The 17,443-nt window shown below is 42.8% G+C and overlaps 1 protein-coding gene across 4 annotated transcripts; it reads right to left on the reverse strand.

Annotated features, from left to right (window-relative positions):
- Window positions 1-2,743: 2,743 nt before the first annotated feature.
- LOC120054666 (long-chain-fatty-acid--CoA ligase 1-like) lies at window positions 2,744-12,434 on the reverse strand. Of its 4 annotated transcripts, none has more exons than XM_039002197.1 (20): window positions 12,183-12,434; window positions 11,864-11,978; window positions 11,708-11,772; window positions 11,486-11,587; window positions 11,190-11,289; window positions 7,724-7,902; window positions 7,503-7,535; window positions 7,346-7,397; window positions 7,053-7,126; window positions 6,664-6,741; window positions 6,432-6,566; window positions 6,176-6,310; window positions 4,393-4,488; window positions 4,221-4,293; window positions 4,011-4,099; window positions 3,760-3,876; window positions 3,515-3,658; window positions 3,319-3,420; window positions 3,134-3,205; window positions 2,744-2,975 (listed from the first exon to the last, which is right to left on the reverse strand). In XM_039002197.1, the coding sequence occupies exons 1-20, from the start codon at window positions 12,432-12,434 to the stop codon at window positions 2,835-2,837; spliced, it is 2,154 nt and encodes a 717-aa protein (XP_038858125.1). In that variant the 3' UTR covers window positions 2,744-2,834. The 4 variants fall into 4 exon arrangements, with proteins under 4 accessions (XP_038858125.1, XP_038858141.1, XP_038858132.1 ...); XM_039002213.1 differs by having other exon boundaries at window positions 12,189-12,411; XM_039002204.1 differs by having other exon boundaries at window positions 11,864-11,972; window positions 12,183-12,411.
- Between the last annotated feature and the right edge of the window lie 5,009 nt (window positions 12,435-17,443).

The following is a 17,443-nucleotide window of genomic DNA, read 5'->3' on the forward strand; positions in this document are numbered from 1 at the left end:
CCTTCAGTGATCTGCCTTGTCATACATTTCAACTAAATGAAATTGACTGACGATAATCATCAGTTTCTTTATTAAGGAACATACAATAATATTTCTACATTGTTGGGAATTAGTCAAAATAGTGCCCAGTGAACATATTTCATCAATATTCAGTTTAAAATGTACTTCCCATTTACAAATTCACTATTTAATGGCAACTGCATAAATTATATTAGAGATTCTCCAGTACTTTTGTATAATTTCTTGCCAGTAGTTTTAAAAATAGTCCCCGAAATTGTTTTATGCCATATGTGCACCACGTCATTGCGCTTTCTCGGGCTCTTTCTCGGGCTCTACTGTGTATGCACCTTTCTAGCGGTCACCCAAATGGCGAGGGGTCGAAGCTCATTGGCTACATCTTGAATTGCTAGGGGCTGGCCCATGTGGGGGAAAATGACACAGCACAATCCCTTTCAAACTAAGGATGTAGTGGCTAATTGAAAAGATGGTAATTCTGCTCGTAGCTTATGAATGTATGAACTATACATTGACACACCCAGCCCAAAGCGGGAGGTTTAAAAAAAGTTCTGGAGCATGTCTTTAAGGGTAATGTTTCAGTTGAATCCCTTATATAACTTTGGAGAAAGGACAGTGGTCAGTAAATGGGAATGATTTACTGCAGATATCTTGTTCAAAGATACTGTATCTCAGTCACAGCTTCACTGAGAACACTAAATCATCTCTAGAATCAGAGAATACACACGTGAATATTAATTAATTTGCACTGTAAGAAACAGCTTTCCCGAGGTTTAGATGCTACGTATTGGTCAGAAGGATGGAAGTGTGGTCCAGGGGGGCAATATCAGGCTCACCTAATGTCTACTTACCCACTTTCTCTACCACTTAAAAAAATAATTATATGGCCAGGTTTTCTGCAAGGAAAAAAATAGTTTGGTCCCATTTAATGTTGTTGTTCCTACTGTCTATGATATGCAAACAATGAAAATATATTTGACATACTGATGTATGTACAAAAATCTAAAAAGTATGGAATCCCCTGAAAACCGTACCAATTGTGTTTGATAGTATTGAGCGGTGTACTGTAGGAATAACCTCTATTGGCTTGGCTACATGCTCAGTTTTTAGTACTATAGTGAGATACAACAAACTGCATATCTTTGTCCAGTTACAGAAAACACAGAGACAGTTCTTGTACAGTTGAAGTCGGAAGTTTACATACACCTTGGCCAAATACATTTAAACTCAGTTTCACAATTCCTGACATTTAATCCTAGTAAAAATTCCCTGTCTTAGGTCAGTTAGGATCACCACTTTGTTTTAAGAATGTGAAATGTCAGAATAATAGTAGAGAGAATGATTTACTTCACATTCCCAGTGGGTCAGAAGTTTACATACACTCAATTAGTATTTGGTAGCATTGCCTTTAAATTGTTTAACTTGTTCAAACATTTTGGGTAGCCTTCCACAAGCTTCCCACAATAAGTTGGGTGAATTTTGGCCCATTCCTCCTGACAGAGCTGGTGTAACTGAGTCAGGTTTGGAGGCCTCCTTGCTCGCACACGCTTTTTCAGTTCTGCCCACAAATTCTCTATGGGATTGAGGTCAGGGCTTTGTGATGGCCACTCCAATACCTTGACTTTGTTGTCCTTAAGCCATTTTGCCACAACTTTGGAAGTATGCTTGGGGTCATTGTCCATTTGGAAGACCCATTTGCAACCAAGCTTTAACTTACTGACTGATGTCTTGAGATGTTGCTTCAATATATCCACATAATTTTCCACCCTCATGATGCCATCTATTTTGTGAACTGCACCAGTCCCTCCTGCAGCAAAGCACCCCCACAACATGATGCTGCCACCCCCGTGCTTCACGGTTGGGATGGTGTTCTTCGGCTTGCAAGCCTCCCCCTTTTTCCTCCAAACATAACAATGGTCATTATGGCCAAACAGTTATATTTTTGTTTCATCAGACCAGAGGACATTTCTCCAAAAAGTACAATCTTTGTCCCCATGTGCAGTTGCAAACCGTAGTCTGGCTTTTTTATGGCGGTTTTGGAGCAGTAGCTTCTTCCTTCTTGAGCGGCCTTTCGGGTTATGTCTATATAGGACTCGTTTTACTGTGGATATAGATACCTTTGTAACTGTTTCCTCCAGCATCTTCACAAGGTCCTTTGCTGTTGTTCTGGGATTGATTTGCACTTTTCGAACCAAAGTACACTCATCTCTAGTAGACAGAATGTGTCTCCTTCCTGAGCGGTATGACGGCTGCATGGTCCCATGGTGTTTATACTTGCGTACTATTGTTTGTACAGATGAACGTGGTACCTTCAGGCGTTTGGAAATTGCTCCCAAGGATCAACCAGACTTGTGGAGGTTTAAAAAAATATTCTGAGGTCTTGGCTGATTTCTTTTGATTTTCCCATGTCAAAAGAGGCACAGAGTTTGAAGGTAGGCCTTGAAATACATCCACAGGTACACCTCCAATTGACTCAAATGATGTCAATTAGCCTATCAGAAGCTTCTAAAGCCATGACATAATTTTCTGGAATTTTCCAAGCCGTTTAAAGACACAGTCAACTTAGTGTATGTAAACTTCTGACCAACTGGAATTGTGATACAATGAATTATAAGTGAAATAATCTGTCTGTAAACAATTGTTGGAAAATTACTTAGATGCCCTAACCGACTTGACAAAACTATAGTTTGTTAACAAGACATTTGTGGAGTGGTTGAAAAACGAGTTTTAATGACTCCAACCTAAGTGTATGTAAACTTCCGACTTCAACTGTAAATGTCATTGGAGTGTGTGAGCATGTTACAGTGGATAGAGTTCTTCTAGATGGCTGTTGTGCTATACATGTTTGTGATCTGTTCCTGGAAGACCCTGTGGATGTCCACTCGTCTGGTCTTCAGAGTGGGGGTGAGGAGACCGTTGCTAACACTGAACATCTCTGGATGCAGGTGCAGATCCTTCACCTGACAGTGAGGAAAGAGATGGCAAAACGATCAGACTCATGTCTTTATGTTGTTTTCAGTTTCCTGTTACACCATGTTTTATGTCTTCATATACCATGGCACATTTGTTACAAATATGAAGTCAATGTATGCCTGTATTCATGTTGAAGATTCCTCACCTGCTCAAATGACTTCAGCCCAGCTTCCTTCCCCACGGCTGTCATGTCTTCTAACACTTCTTTCTTCACATCCTGTAGTGAGAGAAGATTTCAATCAGTACCTTCGGAGTTGATACAATCCAACAACAGCAAACATTGTAAAGGCGCAGATGGCCTATTGAGTGAACCAGGGTGATGTCACATACTGGATTCTGGCAGAGTTCCTCATAGGATCCAAAGATTCCCCTCTCCTTAACCCAGTCAATGAACACTTCTGGGTCTGGCACAACAATACCGATCAGTTGAGACTGGAAACAGAACATAAAACAGTGTTAGTGAGAATGACTGTGTCTTAGAAAAGGGACTATTCTCTGACAGTGAGTACCAGAATATCACAAATACCTGTAGGCTGTCTCCGTGCACAAAGACCTGTAGCACAGGGACACAACGCATGTAGACATTCTCAATCTTCTCAGGGGCAATGTACTCTCCCTGGGACAGCTTGAAGATGTGCTTCTTCCTGTCGATGATACGAAGTGTCCCATTCTAACAGGAAAACATACCGACACACATTCACATAAAAATCTATATGACTTGACTGACTGGAGTATCTACTGATCATTGTCCTCTATTGTAACCCAGCTCACCGGTAGCCACTGGCCCACGTCTCCACTGTGCAGCCAGCCATCACTGTCCAGGGCCTCTGTTGTTTTCTCCTCATCTTTCAGGTATCCCCGGAACACACTGTGGCCACGGATACAGATCTAACTCAGCAGAAAGGTAGGAACAGTGTTAATATAGGAACAGCATATGATACACAACAGCCAGAGGGATACATTTTTGCTGGGTATGTTGTACAATAACACGGTAATACCATGATGCTTTGTTACCAACTCACCTCTCCTTCTCCGTTCTTGGCATAATAGTTCATATCAGGAATGTCAATCAACTTCACCATGGCACAGGGCAATGGAGCACCAACATGGCCTGAGAGACACACACACAGTACCAGAGTATAACCAACACGCAGCTACTGGGATCAGTGACTAGTCTCCAGATATGAAGTACATAGTTTCCCATAGTCATAGTCAGAGAGTCAGCACCTTACCTGCACTCCAGTCACCTGGCATGGAGAAGGTGCAGCCTGCTGTGCATTCAGTCTGCCCGTAGCCCTCGAAGATCTGCACAGAGCAGCAGGCACATTCCACATCACTAAACCTCACACTCCCATCTAAAATAAACCCACACATTTAGTCTGAGCTCCAGGCAGGCATTCTCACCAGACAGCCGAGGGTGGCCCTGAGGAAGGAGAGCACGGTGGGGGCGATGGGCGCAGAGGCGGTCAGGATGAACCTCAGATTACCTCCTAAATTAGCCTGAAACACAAAAGAAACAACGAGAATCCAATTACATCTAACAAATACAGTTTTCTGAAAAGGGAGACTTAACAGTGCATTCAGAAAGTATTCAGACCCCTTGACTTTTTCCACATTTTGTTACCCTACAGCCTTATTCTAAAATGTATTAAATAGATTTTTCCCTCAAATCTATACACAATACCCCATAATAACAAAGCAAAAACATGTTTAGACATTTTTGCAAATATATAAAATAAAAAAAACGTAAAACATTTTTACATAAGTATTCAGACCCTTTACTCAGTACTTTTTTATTTATTTAACTAGGCAAGTCAGTTAAGAACAAATTCTTATTTTCAATGACGGCCTAGGAACAGTGGGTTAACTGCCTTGTTCAGGGGCAGAATGACAGATTTTTACCTTGTCAGCTCGGGGATTCGATCTTGCAACCTTTCGGTTACTAGTCCAATGCTCTAACCTGCCGCCTCAACTTAGTTGAGGCACCTTTGGCAGCGATTACAATATCAAGTCTTCTTGGGTATGGACGCTACAATCTTGGCACAACTGTATTTGGGGAGTTTCTCCCATTCTTCTCTGCAGATCCTCTCAAGCTCTGTCACGTTGGATGGGGAGCGTCGTTGCACAGCTATTTTCAGGTCTCTCCAGAGATGTTAGATCGGGTTCAAGTCCGGGCTCTGGCTGGGCCACTCAAGGACATTCAGAAACTTGTCCTGAAGCCACTCCTGCGTTGTCTTGCTTGTGTGCTTAGGGTCGTTGTCCTGTTGGAAGGTGAACCTTCACCCCAGTCTGAGGACCTAACGCTCTGGAGCAGGTTTTCATCAAGACTCTCTGTACTTTGCTCCGTTCATCTTTTTCTTGATCCTGACTAGTCTCCCAGTCCCTGAAAAACAACCCCACAGCATGATGCTGCCACTACCATAAAGACCTGATTGTTGGAGTGCTGCAGAGATGGTTGTCCTTCTGGAAGGTTCTTCCATCTCCACAGTGGTGGAGTGCTGCAGAGATGGCTGTCCTTCTGGAAGGTTCTTCCATCTCCACAGAGGAACTCTGCTCTGTCAGAGTGATCATCGGGTTCTTGGTCAGGCCCTTTTCCCCCGATTGCTAAATTTGGCCGGGTGGCCAGCTCTAGTAAGAGTATTGGTGGTTCCAAACTTCTTCCATTTAAGAATGATGGAGGCCACTGTGTTCTTGGGGACCTTCAATACTGCAGAAATGTTTTGGTACCCTTCCCCAGATCTGTGCCTCGACACAATCCTGTCTCGGAGCTCTATGGACAACTCCTTCGACCTCATGGCTTGGTTTTTGCTCTGACATGCACTGTCAACTGTGGGACATTATATAGACAGGTGTGTGTCCAATCAATTGAATTTACCACAGGTGGACTCCAATTAAGTTGTAGAAACATCTCAAGGATGATCAATGGAAACAGGATGCACCTGAGCTCAAATTCTGAGTCTCATAGCAAAGGGTCTGAATACTTAAGGTATTTATTTTTATTTTTAATACATTTGCAAAAATTTCTAAAAACCTGTTTTCGCTCTGTCATTATGGGGTATTGTGTGTAGATTGATGAGAAAAAACATATTTAATTAATTTTAGAATAAGGCTGTAACATACCAAAATGTGGAAAAAGGGAAGGGGTCTGAATACTTTCAGAATGCACTGTATGTGTTCAGTGACGTACCTGAATCCTGTTGAACACCAGCCAGTCCCACAGACTGTTGTTACGTACCACCCCACTGCTGAGCTCAGCCTGCTTCCTCCTCACTGCATAGTGCAGCACTGCCCGGCGTAATGGGGACGTCACGGAGCCTAAGATCTACACACAGACATGCATGCACACAGAAGAGAACATAGAAAAAATTAGAAGTAAGGCTACATAAACAAATACAATTGGTATGGTTAGTACAGTATCATAGGATTTGCACTCATCTGCTGACCTTGTCGTAGATGCGGTTGAGCAGGCGAGGCACCACTGGGAAGAAGGTGGGTTTCAGAGTCTTAATATCGTCCATAAGCAGGGAGATATCCCCCTGGTAGAATCCTACCCTGGCCCCATGACATAGCATGGACACCTGAGGCAGACAGGAGCATTTAGAGCACTGTCTGACATGTTTAGTCACCAAGACAGACATAGAAAAGTATTATTGTAATCATAAGAGATTGAGCTACCTGAATCATCCTCTCAAACATGTGGGCAAGAGGCAGGTAAGATATGGACACGTCCTCTTGCTGAATTACAAATGACCCCTGTATTGGAGGGAAATAATTTCGCATTAAAAAAAGTTACACAGTGGATAATAGAGATGACATACAACCAATTAAAATATGCAATCTAGATTTTACAACAGCAATGTATATTTTACAAGGACAATTATGGGTAAACTATTTCACATTCACAAGGGCTATTAAACATCCCATTTATCATCTCTTAAAACACTACAGGGAGAAGAACAGTGAGAGAGATGGAACGAGGGATGGAGTGAGACAAATAGAGAGAAAATGGAGCTAGCCATGAAACTCCTTCTGAATTCAAGATGGAGGTGGGAGCCAGAACAGACCTCCAGGATCTTAATAACAGAGGAGGAATTGGAGGCGATGTTGCCGTGGGTGATCATGGCTCCCTTGGGCTTTCCTGGCCAAATAAACAGAACACAGTTTAGTTTGGAGGAGGGCATCACTGCACGGCTCTGTGTAACACCGGAATTTATCTCATAACTTAATGAGAGGTTGTCAGTGGGCCCCCATGGGCACATTCCTAGTAGCGTGGGTAAATGCTTAAGTATATGATTAACATGCAGGGTAGTGGGGGTACTTGAGGACTCACACAGAGATCTATAAAAACACATGGTACCTGTGGTTCCACTGGTGAAGCACACGACTGCCAGGTCCTGGGGTTGGGGTGGCTGCAACAAACAGACACGGATGAATGACAACAGGATCAAAAACAGTAGGGAAGCAGCAAAAACTGTAATTGTGACCTAATCGACATTTACCAGAGGAAAACTCACCGCAGGATCTCTGAGGTTCTGTCGTCCAAGTTCCTGCAATATACACACACACACACGGTCATGTCTGTGGTACTCAAGGTGACTTCTAATCTAACCCCGGCGAAAGGGTGTGTGATGGGATCTTTTGTTTGTGATGTTGATCCAGTATCACAACCAAAGAAGCAGGCATCTATTCTATCAATTCATCCTCTTTACATTTTATACATCTACCCTCCTCCCACCATGAGCTGTGTGAGTTCTAGAATCTCCACTCCACAGTTCTTCCCCCTCTCCACTATGGCATCACTGCAGGGATTGAAGAGCACCAGACAGGAGAGAGTAGGCGTCACACCCTTCTCCTTATTCCCCAGAAGGGACTCTGCCTTCTCCTCCTTGTCACAGATCACCAGGGAGATCTCAGCTAGGAGGTGAAACAGACAGAATGAACATAAAGAGTAAAAGGACAGTGGTATAGGAGTGGACCAATATCTTTTTATTAAAAAAAAAAATATATATATATATATACACACACACACACACACACACACACACAGTTGAAGTCGGAAGTTTATATACAACGTAGCCAAATACATTTAAACTCAGTTTTTCACAATTCCTGACGTTTAGTCATAGTAAAAATTCCCGGTCTTAGGTCAGTTAGGATCACCACTTTATTTTAAGAATGTGAAATGTCAGAATAATAGTAGAGAATGATTTATTTCAGTTTTTATTTCTTTCATATTCACAGTGGGTCAGAAGTTTACATTCACTCAATTAGTATTTGGTAGCATTGCCTTTAAATTGTTTAACTTGGGTCAAACGTTTTGGGTAGCCTTCCACAAGCTTCCCACAATAAGTTGGGTGAATTTTGGCCCATTCCTCCTGACAGAGCTGGTGTAACTGAGTCAGGTTTGCAGGCCTCCTTGCTCGCACACACTTTTTCAGTTCTGCCCACAAATGTTCTATAGGATTGATGTCAGGGCTTTGTGATGGCCACTCCAATACACTGACTTTGTTGTCCTTTAGCCATTTTGCCACAACTTTGGAAGTATGCTTGGGGTCATTGTCCATTTGGAAGACCCATTTGCGACCAAGCTTTAACTTCCTGACTGATGTCTTGAGATGTTGCTTCAGTATATCCACATAATTTTCCTCCCTCATGATGCCATCTATTTTGTGAACTGCACCAGTCCCTCCTGCAGCAAAGCACCCCCACAACATGATGCTGCCACCCCCGTGCTTCACGGTTGGGATGGTGTTCTTCGGCTTGCAATCCTCCCTCTTTTTCCTCCAAACATAACGATGGTCATTATGGCCAAACAGTTCTATTTTTGTTTCATCAGACCAGAGGACATTTCTCCAAAAAGTACGATCTTTATCCCCATGTGCAGCTGCAAACCGTAGTCTGGCTTTTTTATGGCGGTTTTGGAGCAGTGGCTTCTTCCTTCCTGAGGGGCTTTTCAGGTTCTGTCTATATAGGACTTGTTTTACTGTGGATATAGATACCTTTGTACCCGTTTCCTCCAGCATCTTCACAAGGTCCTTTGCTGTTGTTCTGGGATTGATTTGCACTTTTCGCACCAAAGTACGTTCATCTCTAGGAGACAGAACGCGTCTCCTTCCTGAGCGGTATGACGGCTGCATGGTGTTTATACTTGCGTACTACTGTTTGTACAGATGAACGTGGTACCTTCAGGCGTTTGAAAATTGCTCCCAAGGATCAACCAGACTTGTGGACGTCTCCAATTTCCTTTCTGAGGTCTTGGCTGATTTTTTTTCTTTTTCTCATGATGTCAAGCAAAGAGGCACTGAGTTTGAAGGTAGACCTTGAAATATATCCACAGGTACACCTCCATTTGACTCAAATTATGTCAATTAGCCTATCAGAAGCTTCTAAAGCCATGACATAATTTTCTGGAATTTTCCGAGCTGTTTAAAGGCACAGTCAACTTAGTGTATGTAAACTTCTGACCCCCTGGAATTGTGATAGTGAATAAGGGAAATAATCTGTCTGTAAACAATTGTTGGAAAAATGACTTGTGTCATGCACAAAGTAGATGTCCTAACCAACTTGCAAAAACTACAGTTTGTTAACAAGAAATTTGTGGAGTGGTGTAAAACGAGTTTTAATGACTCCAACCTAAGTGTATGTAAACTTCCGACTTCAACTGTATATTACATACATAGTACGAGTCAAAAGTTTGGCCACACTTACTCATTCCAGGGTTTTTGTTTACTTTTACTATTTTCTACATTGTAGAATAATAGTGACGACATCAAAACTATTAAACACATATGGAATGATGGAGTAACCAAAAAAAGTGTTAAACAAATCTAAATATATTTTATATTTGAGATTCTTCAAAGTATCCACCCTTTGCCTTGATGCACACTCGGCATTCTCTCAACCAGCTTCACCTGGAATGCTTTTCCAACAGTCTTGAAGGAGTTCCCACATATGCTGAGCACTTGTTGGCTGCTTTTCCTTCAATCTGCGGTCCTACTCATCCCAATGCATCTCAATTTAGTTGAGGTTTGGTGATTGTGGAGGCCAGGTCACCTGATGCAGCACTCCATCACTCTCCTTCTTGGTCAAATATCCCTTACACAGCCTTGAGGTGTGTTGGGTTATTGTCCTGTTGAAAAACAAATGGTAGTCCCACTAAGTGCAAACTAGATGGGATGGCATATTGCTGCAGAATGCTGTGGTAGCCATACTGGTTATGTGTGCCTTGAATTCGAAATAAATCACAGACAGGGGCAACAGCAAAGCACCCCCACACCAACTCCTCCATGCTTCACGAGGGGATCCACACATGCGGAGATCATCTGTTCACCTACTCTGCGTCTCAAAAAGACACGGTGGTTGGATCTGAAAATCTCAAATTTGGACTCATCAGACCAAAAGGACAGATTTCCACCGGTCTAATGTCCATTTCTCGTGTTTCTTGGCCCAAGCAAGTCTTCTTCTTATTGGTGTCTTTAGTAGTGGTTTCTTTGCAGCAATTCAACCAGGAAAGCCTGATTTACGCAGTCTCCTCTGAACAGTTGATGTTGAGATGTGTCTGTTACTTGAACTCTGTGAAGCATTTATTTGGGCTGCAATCTGAGGTGGAGTTAATTGCCGATTTCTGAGGCTGGTAACTCTAATCCTCTGCAGCAGAGGTAACTCTGGGTCTTCCTTTCCTGTGGCGGTCCTCATGAGAGCCAGTTTCATCATAGCGCTTGATGGTTTTTGCGACTGCACTTGAAGAAACTTTCAAAGTTCGTGACATTTTACGGATTGACTGACCTCAAACGCATTAAGGAAAGAAATTCCACAAATTAACTTTTAACAAGGCACACCTGTTAATTGAAATGCATTCCAGGTGACTACCTCATGAAGCTGGTTGAGAGAATGCCAAGAGTGTGCAAAGTTGTCATCAAGGCAAAGGGGGGCTACTTTGAAGTCTCAAATATAAAACATATTTTGATTTGTTTAACACTTTTTTTGGTTACTACATCCTTCCAGATGTGTTATTTAATAGCTTTGATGTATTCACTATTATTCTACAATGTAGAAAATAGTAAAAATAAACAAAAACCCTGTAATGAGTAGGTGTGTCAACTTTTGACTGGTACTATATATATATATATTACAGTGTATATATATATATACACTGTAATATATATATTACAGTATGTTGTAACAGAGTATTCCAGCCTTACCCAGGTTGAGGATATGCACCATGGCCTCCTCTCCAAGTGTGTCATACAGGGGCACCACAGCCATAGAGAAGGTGTAGCAGGCCAGCTCTGAAATGATCCACTGCCACCAACAGAGGGAGACAGAGCAACACTATTAGAAAGACAGAGCCCAGACTCCTTCCTAACTGATGCTTGGTCACTACGTTAGTGGTGTCTCTACAAGGACAGTGCTCTAACAGACAGGGAAATCTTAGGATTAAACATCATGGCATCTCACTACGTAGAATAGCAGGGAAGGAATGTGTAGCCTTCTGTACCTCTGGCCTGTTCTGGGCAAATATTCCAACTAACTGCTCAGGTTTTGGTTGGCAGCCTTTGCCCAAAAGCCCAGAGCCCAGCACCTGTGCCTGTTCAGCCACCTAAAACAGGACAATCAGACAGCAACAATAATTCAAATCAATGAATAGAGCTTGAGCATACCGTATAATGTAATTACTTGGTAATAACAATCAAAGACCAAAGATCCACACTCCACAGACCTCAGTGTAGGAGATCCACTGGTAAGGCTCCCCAGGTTTCCTGAAGCCAAGGCATGGGCCATCCCCTGTGCATCAACACAGTCTAGTCAGGTACACTCTGGCAAGTTGTCAGTGCTCCTAACTAGCTCATTAGTCCACTGTGTCCGGCCAGCTCACCTGCCACTCTCAGTCCTCTCTGGAACATGTCATAGGCTGTCCTGGTGTCATCATAGTAGAACTCCAACAGGACATCGTCCTTGAGCAAAGCTGAACGCCTCCAATTGGGCTCTCCCTGCAATACACAGACTCCATAAAACTCTCCCTCTTCAGCTCTTTAATATAATCAACGTTAATGTAGTAGTATAACTACAAACCAAAATACAGCGATAAATACAACTACTATTACTCACACAAACAAACATGACTATTCTGAATAAATATTACTCTTATTAACACTCATCTGCTCCTTGAAGCTTCCAGAACACAATACTCTCACCTGTACAGGGATAGACTGGGCATTCAGATCACAAGGGGGGCGCATGGGCCGAGGGCGAGTCACCAGCCAGTATGCAGTGAAGGAGGCCAGAGCACCTATACCCAGCAGAGAGGACGGGGATAGAGAGAGGGAGGAGAAGGAGAAAGAGGACGACAAAGGGAGAAAGGGGACAAGGCTCCAGAAGTCTTTGTTTACAGGTCCTCGAACCCCCCCACTGGTACGAAGGGACTTTAACCACTCCTGAAAATGCATAGCTGAGAGAGAGAGAGAGAGAGAGAGAGAGAGAGAGAGAGAGAGAGAGAGAGAGAGAGAGAGAGAGAGAGAGAGAGAATGAGTGTATTTGCCTGAATGAATGAGAGAGAAATGTAATGAGAGAGTCAAAGTGAAAGGGGAAGCAATTACATCCAGGAATTCTCTACAAACTTGTGAAAAGACGTCCACAGAGGTGCTATTGTACTTTAGAAACAGAACATAAAGCATGTGCTGTATGCAAGAAAGAGGAGCTAATCTCCCTTATACAAAAGTATTCTACAGTCGTGGCCAAAAGTTTTGAGAATGACACAAATATTAATTTTCACAAAGTTTGCTGCTTCAGTGTCTTTAGATATTTTTTGTCAGATGTTACTATGGAATACTGAAGTATAATTACAAGCATTTCATAAGTGTCAAAGGCTTTCATTGACAATTACATGAAGTTGATGCAAAGAGTCAATATTTGCAGTGTTGACCCTTCTTTTTCAATACCTCTGCAATCCGCCCTGGCATGCTGTCAATTAACTTCTGGGCCACATCCAGACTGATGGCAGCCCATTCTTGCATAATCAATGCTTGGAGTTTGTCAGAATTTGTGGGGTTTTGTTTGTCCACCCGCCTCTTGAGGATTGACCACAAGTTCTCAATGGGATTAAGGACTGGGGAGTTTCCTGGCCATGGACCCAAAATATCGATGTTTTGTTCCCAGGGCCACTTAGTTATCACTTTTGCCTTATGGCAAGGTCCTCCATCATGCTGGAAAATGCATTGTTCGACACCAAACTGTTCCTGGATGGTTGGGAGAAGTTGCTCTCGGAGGATGTGTTGGTACCGTTCTTTATTCATGGCTGTGTTCTTAGGCAAAATTGTGAGTGAGCCCACTCCTTTGGCTGAGAAGCAGCCCCACACATGAATGGTCTCGGGATGCTTTACTGTTGGCATGACACAGGACTGATGGTAGCGCTCACCTTGTCTTCTCCAGACAAGCTTTTTTCCGGATGTCCCAAAGGGGATTCATCAGAGAAAATGACTTTACCCCAGTCCTCAGCAGTCCAATCCCTGTACCTTTTGCAGAATATCAGTCTGTCCCTGATGTTTTCCTGGAGAGAAGTGGCTTCTTTGCTGCCCTTCTTGACACCAGACCATCCTCCAAAAGTCTTCGCCTCACTGTGCGTACAGATGCACTCACACCTGCCTGCTGCCATTCCTGAGCAAGCTCTGTACTGGTGGTGCTTCGATCCCGCAGCTGAATCAACTTTAAGAGACGGTCCTGGCGCTTGCTGGACTTTCTTAGGTGCCCTGAAGCCTTCTTCACAACAATTGAACCGCTCTCCTTGAAGTTCTTGATGATCCGATAAATGGTTGATTTAGGTGCAATCTTGCTGGCAGCAATATCCTTGCCTGTGAAGCCCTTTTTGTGCAAAGCAATGATGACGGCATGTGTTTCCTTTCAGGTAAATATGGTTGACAGAGGAAGAACAATGATTCCAAGCACCACCCTCCTTTTGAAGCTTCCAGTCTGTTATTCGAACTCAATTAGCATGACAGAGTGATCTCCAGTCTTGTCCTCGTCAACACTCACACCTGTGCTAACGAGACAATCACTGACATGATGTCAGCTGGTCCTTTTGTGGCAGGGCTGAAATGCAGTGGAAATGTTTTGGGGGGATTCAGTTCATTTGCATGGCAAAGAGGGACTTTGCAATTAATTGCAATTCTTCTGATCACTGTTCATAACATTATGGAGTATATGCAAATTGCCATCATACAAACTGAGGCAGCAGACTTTGTGAAAATTAATATTTGTGTCATTCTCAAAACCTTTGGCCACGACTGAACATGTCAGTTTCAGGGATAAGAGGGGCTGGGGGGGGGGGGGGGGGGGGGGGGGGGGGTGTCAATGTTTATGGAACAATTAGGAATGAGGCTGACAGATTGTATACAGCCCAAAATGAATAAAGCAAAATTACAAACAAACTTGGTGACCAAAACTAAATAATGCAACATCCACTGTTTTTAAAAAGCCCAGCCGAAGCACACTGGCCCTCCGGCTCAGCAGACAGACAAGGGGACTGAGGAGAGAATGAATGGGCTGGGGAGTAAAGGGGAGAGGGACTCGGAAGTAATCATGATTGGCTAACCAGAAACATGCGCTTAGGTTACTCTTAGTCAATGCTGTTTCTACCAACATAGATGGAGCTAGAGAGAGGAGAGAATAAAGAGAGAGCGAGTGAGGGGGAGAGTAGATGCATACAGTAACAGTTTGGTGGCGAGATGGGAGGGACAGCGTGATGGCCTGTAGGTCCACCCTCATGTTTCCCTGCCAGTCTGTAATTGCTCATAACCAAACCAGAGTATGAGAAAGAAACATGGACACTATGTTAAACAAAACAAACGTGAAACAAACGTACATCTACGAAAACATTTCATTCTCACACCCTCCTGTCTTCTAAAATCTTGTATGTCCTTCCAAACTATGAGTTTGCCCACAGTTCCACTTTCTCTGCTTATGCACATGGAATTCACTTCACCAAATAAATCCCCCTCCCCTATACCCCTCAACCTCTCACCCACTTTCTCTCCCCTTCTTTCAAAAGTGAAGGGGATAAAGGGTGTCCCTCTCCTTCAGTCTTTGAACCAGGCCAACCATGTCCCAGTTCGCTCCCCTGGAGAAAATAATTACCAAAGATCCATCATTCTTTTTCTCATTACTTGTTCTTCAAGTTCTTTGAAAGTTCTAGGACCTCTCCAAATGCACAATATCTAGCCAGAATATATTGCCCTGAACTCAAATAAAATGGCATGTTGGAGTGGTCACATAATTCATACTGTGCCCAGCATTCATAATAATTACAATTCTTTTAGCCGATAAAATAATAAATATGGCTACAATTGTCTTAAGCGTTGCACTACAATAGGAGCCAACACCTGCTGAAAAGTGTCAGTCTGAGTTTGGAAGGTCCCCATGGCTCCTTTGACATATACAAAAACAAAATAAATGGTCTTTCATATATGACACATAACAAATGGTTTGCTAAGAAGAATATCCCCCTATGTTCCCCTCTTTCTCTCTTTATCTAGATTAGAATGTAGCATCATCTCCCTTCTTCCCTCAGTCCCATTCATTGTGGCTATTGTCAGAGCCAGACAGGGACTATTGTGCTTCCCTGGCACTTACTCCCAAACAGAGATGAGACAAAGGGAATAATGGAGACATGTGAAACAGTTACTAAGCAAATGAAATATCTAAGAGGGATTAAATACACCCATTGTAGGCCTGTAACATATATTTGCTGTGTTATAACGTGTAGATTAAACACAACAATCTGGAATTAATCACCTATACTGCTCAGTAAGATACGCATTAAAGGGTGGCATAAAGCACCAGCTAAGAGTTTCAAAAGTGACAAATATTTAACAGACACCCAAAGGCAGTTTGCATGTCTGTGCATATTCACTCCTGCTGGCAGGCAGAAACAGAGATAAAAAAAACAGAGCAATACTAAGACAAAAGCAGAAACCACACAATGTGTAATTCTCTCCAATGGAAAAGAATGAGGATCAGGAGCAGTATTGCAGCCACTGTCTGTATCCTCATTGTCTTTGTACTAAAATAACATAAGTACCTATGTCATTGCAGACCTGGATCTATGTTCCACAGGAGAGAGGTGTATGGGGGAATATGGTTGGCAAGGGATTTCTTCATCAAGCAGATTCATTATTTTCCAGATTTCCAGTGATCAAAAGCCACCACACTACAAAAATCTCATTACGTGTGTGAGCAAATGGGATGTTGGCTTCGAAGAACATCCCTGATGAAAGACAAATGGCATGTTATTCTCTGACCCAGAAAACTACAGGTGGTGAGAGGAAGGACTGAGTGGCAGCATAGCCTAGCACTACACCAAACGGTTCTCTGAATGGAGATGGGAAGAGCACTGGGGACACGTGAGGTTAGTGAATAAGTGACAGAGTAAGGGGGAGAACAAGTGAAATGCAAGGTTGTTTTCCGGCTGTGATTCCCAAATGAACCGTGAAAAACACGGACAGTCACAATTAGGGTTTTGGGAAGGGAAAGGCGACAGAGAGGAAGAAAGATGGCACGGTATGCGTCACGATGATGGCTGCTGGGAAGATTAACTGTACAGGAGCGGACAGAGCAGCATCACTCTAGTCAACACACACTCAGAGAACACAGGAGTTCTTTGCAGAACTCCTACCACCATCATTAGACTCCCATGGTATTGATTAGAAGGAGGGCCTGTCTTGAATGTGTGTTTGTGCACTAAAGCAGCACAGCCCACTATACATAAATGGACACTCAAACTTCAGCTGTCCAAGGTGTTACTTTTACCCAGTGTTACTATACCTCCACTATCTGACTGTACCAGCGACACAACAGTATGCCAACTCAGCCCTGCCCAGACTGCATTCCAGCAACATGGACAACTTTTAAACATGTTGCCTGTGGTTTCCATAGACAGACATAGACTTCAATATTAATGCAAAGGCATAAAGCCCCTGCAAAAACAAACTCAATGCAGACATATGGGTACATGCAGCCAGACATTATGTCTAGTAACTGTACAGAACTCAAGCTATACATGTGTTTGGTCCAGCTGGCCAAATACAATGGGTTTCAAGCCATATAGCAATTACCTTTGTTTGGGGAAAAAGAAGGACCACATCATTCTGCAATGGGTGTTTTCACCTCATATGCTAGAATTAAAAGTATAAAGAAGTATTTAAAATATATCCTTACTTGAAACTGATAACTTACTGTTATGGCAGCTGACAATTTCTTACCATGCATTGCAAAGTTTAGAATGTCGAGCTCGAAAATCTTATTTCTGTCCCATTCATGACCAATACATAACTTAACATGCATCATCTTCAGAAAAGACACACGCCTTTCTCTCTCTCTTCATTGACATAATTGTGCAGGACAACTCAAAATCGTCAAAAATGTACTGTAACGTTACCTGTTTCAAAGCTTGTATCGAATGGAA

This window comes from Salvelinus namaycush, chromosome 1 (assembly GCF_016432855.1).
Source record: "Salvelinus namaycush isolate Seneca chromosome 1, SaNama_1.0, whole genome shotgun sequence".
NCBI lineage: Eukaryota > Metazoa > Chordata > Actinopteri > Salmoniformes > Salmonidae > Salvelinus > Salvelinus namaycush.